This window comes from Propithecus coquereli, unplaced genomic scaffold (assembly GCF_000956105.1).
Source record: "Propithecus coquereli isolate 6110/MARCELLA unplaced genomic scaffold, Pcoq_1.0 Scaffold157, whole genome shotgun sequence".
Taxonomy (NCBI): Eukaryota; Metazoa; Chordata; class Mammalia; order Primates; family Indriidae; genus Propithecus; species Propithecus coquereli.
This window is the reverse complement of record NW_012140191.1, coordinates 4661964-4665527: the sequence shown is the minus strand read 5'-3', so window position 1 is coordinate 4665527 and position 3564 is coordinate 4661964. Positions and strand designations below refer to the sequence as shown.

At 35.7% G+C, this 3564-nt stretch overlaps 1 protein-coding gene across 1 annotated transcript in view; it reads right to left on the bottom strand.

Moving 5' to 3' along the window:
- PKP4 (plakophilin 4) overlaps positions 1-3564 on the bottom strand; it is a 227550-nt gene that overhangs the window by 77601 nt on the left and 146385 nt on the right. The window contains exon 4 of the mRNA XM_012640776.1: positions 2869-2903. Within this exon, the coding sequence (XP_012496230.1) occupies positions 2869-2903 (35 nt within the window). The remainder of the gene's footprint in view (positions 1-2868; positions 2904-3564) is intronic.

Sequence of the window (3564 nt, the reverse complement as noted above, 5' to 3'; positions counted from 1 at the left end):
TTTAAAAAAAAAAGCCAATATGAAGACAGCTGGTAAAGTTAAAACACAGCAAGAACTAAAACTAAAAAATTAACCAAAGGGAAAAAAAGGTGTATTAGCCATCAGGGAAATGTAAATCAAAACCATAATGAGATACTACTTAACATCCACTAGAACGTCTATTATCAAAAAGATAATAATAAGTGTTGGAGTGGATATGGAGAAATCAGAACACTTATTTTTTACTGGTGGAAATGTAAAATGGTACAGCCACTCTGTAAACTAATCTAGTAGTTGCTTAAATGGTTAAACATAGAGTTATGGATGACCTAGCCATTCCACTATTAGATACACACTTAAGACACATGAAAACATACATCCAAAACTTGCACGAGCGTTCACAGAAACATTATTCATAACAGCCCAAAGTAGAAACAACCTAAATGTCCACTAACTGATGAATGGATAAATGTGTTATGTCCACACAATGAAATATTATTCAAATGTAAAAAGGAATTAACTACTGATACAGGTTGCAACAGACATAAATCTTGAAAACATCACACCAAGTAAAAGAAGCCAGTCACTAAGGACCACATATCATATGCATCTACTTAACTGAAAAGTCTAGAATAAGCAAATCCATAAAGAAAGATAGTAGATTAGTGGTTGCCTAAGACTGGTAGGTTTGGGGAAAGGTGAGTGCTAATTGGTATGTAGTTTCTTTTAGGGGTGATGAAAATGTTCTAAAATTGATTGTGGTGATAGATGAACAACTCTAAATATACTAAAAAACATTGAAGTGGACTATTTAAATGGGTAAACTGTATTAAATATAAAGAAAGAAAAAGCTATAAGGGCAACAAAAAAATTAAGTTCGCATGCATGTGTGCCAAATTTGCAATACAGAAAGACTTGCAACACTGTAGTAAATGTCCTATTAGGCTGTAAAGGTTTTAGGTGCACTGTGAGTCAAGTTAAGAATCCAAAAACCTCTTGTGATTTTAAAAAACTTATAAATTCTTTGTGTATATTTTTTCCAAAATATATATTTTGTTACTAAATGAAAATATTTATCCCATTTACTCATTAAGTATATTTTCAATACCTGCTAAAAGCTGGACACTTTCTAGGCATTGAGGCAGAGAGAAAAAAGATACTTTATAAGGGCTTAGAATTTAGTTGTGAAGCTAATACACACATACAAATATTTCCATGACAGTGTAAAGCAGCATTTATTATTCATTCATGTATGCATGTATTCATTCACTCAAGCGGTGAATTCCCTAGGGTCTACCAACCACAAGGTCATGCTTTGGTGAACAGAGCAGGCATAGCTCCTGGCCTTAGTAATGACCTTGAATGCTGTGAAAAAGTAGGGGAAGAACACTGCATCTCAACTGACTCTCCTTGTTAGCCCTGGTCAGATTTCAGACCACTCTTAATTTCCAAGAATAAAAAGCCACAGCTTTCTCATGGCATATGCTGCTCTCCTGGGTTTCAGCCTTGCTCTCTCTAATGTAGTTGTCCTTTATCCACAGCACGTTAGCCCACATGTCTGAATCACATAATAAAGTATTAGTGTGCATGGATCTATCAGTTTAACAGAAGTGTTTTTCTTCACATTCGATTAAGGGCTTTCTTTAGTAATCACACTTCTAAAGGCTTACTGCTGTCATCATTTGCTGTCTTTCATCTCAAATCCAACACATCCAACATTGTAGTCTAGAGTACCACTCTAACACTGGCTCTCCGTTTTGGTTCTTCTAATTGTTTTAACGGTACTACCTTTCTCCCTGAATCGAAACCTCACAGTTATCATTGTCTATCTCCCACCCAAAAACCAGTCTCTAAATCCTTAGGAATCACCTAGTTAGATGATCTCACACACCAAATTCTGCAATCAGCTTTCAATTGCTCTCTCCTGCCACTAACTCTTCCTCCCACCAAAGCTCTGCTGTTTCTCCTGAGGAAAGTTTGAATTATATGATTTTTTTGCTTAAAGGATTTTCAGAGTCTTCCCATGAACAATGAGAGAGTTCAAAGTCCCTGGTACTTATAAATCTATAATTTGACCCAATCCAGTGCATTAGCCTTTGCACATTTTACCATCTGCCAAACCAGTTTTAAATGTTCCCCAGTGACATTTCTGTTGCCCTTCTCCTGTCCAATGACAATGCCCTGTTCACAGCCTGGCCACCCTTCAAGCCTAAGGCTCCAGGCCCATCTTCTCTGCAGAACTATATCAGAAGAGGGTTGTCTATTTACAACAATGTTTCCCACATAATACTTACTTGGTAGTTAACTACATATTATTTCATAGTATGTCTTTCCTGGTATTAAACTGCTGTTTGTAAGTCTTATTATTGGGTAGCTTTGCACATATCTCTGCCTAATCAACAGTTTGAGTAAATACTGCATTTCTTGGAAATAGCTTCTTTGTAAAATAGCAGAGTGCCCTGTATGCACTATAAACAACACCAGAATCCTGGTACCAGGTTCAGGTAAACTCAGATATTGGGCACTTGGTGACCTAAGTCTTCTTCAACATAGCTTTGTTTGAAAAGTAGCAAGGTATTTAGATATCAAGGCCTATTCTAGCATTATAACACTGTTGGCATTATCCTTTACAATGTATGCTCCATGGGGTAAAGGAGACAGGGGACATATGTGCTGTGCCCATCACTGTCTGCCCAGCAACGTGTGCAGTGCCAGGTACATGGTGTTGGGGCTCAGCAAACATTTATGGAATAGAGACTGAGTACGAAGACATCAAATATTTGTGAAAGTGGCAGACATTCTCCTTAATTCATCTTTCATATATGCTGAACTTAGGATAACGAGAAAAGATAAAGAGACTACTTTTTTTTATATAATAAAAAATCATACCTGTTGATCTCCAAGGAAATGACTTCTCAGTTGAGCTAGACAAAAAGAAGGGAAAAATGGAACATTTATTTCTTTTGTCATAAAATTTAACTGTGACCTGTTTTGCATACATTTAATTTCTATGTTAAATTATATAAAACATAAAAACCTCAAATAAAATTTAATATTACATTTTTGACTGAGTTTTTAGACAGTATTTAACTTTCCACGTAAATTTGGGACAAAATTGCATTTTTACTTAGAAATTAAGACAAGTTATAAAGTGACAAAAAATTCTTCTTGAATAAGAGAAATAAAATAGCATAACTAAGTATGAGATTCATGGTATTCATATGGTATAATATACTTTTTTGTGATAATATGAAAACTACATATACAACATACATATTTAAAATAACCAAGAAATCTCTTAAAATTACTTATTTTTAAAAGAAGGTATTAGATACTACAATAGACACAAATATTAATGAGGTCAGCTTTGAATTGAATGTTGCTTTACAAAATTTACATCACGGACTTTTACATCAAGAATATAAGGCCTTATGCCTTTTGCCTCGTTGCCCTCCTGAGAGCAAGATGGGTCACCAGCAGTTCTGTTGGAGCCACCCGCGAAAATTCGGCCAGGGTTCTCGCTCTTGCCGCGTCTGCTCAAACCGGCACGGTCTGATCCGGAAATACCGCCTCAATATGTGCCGC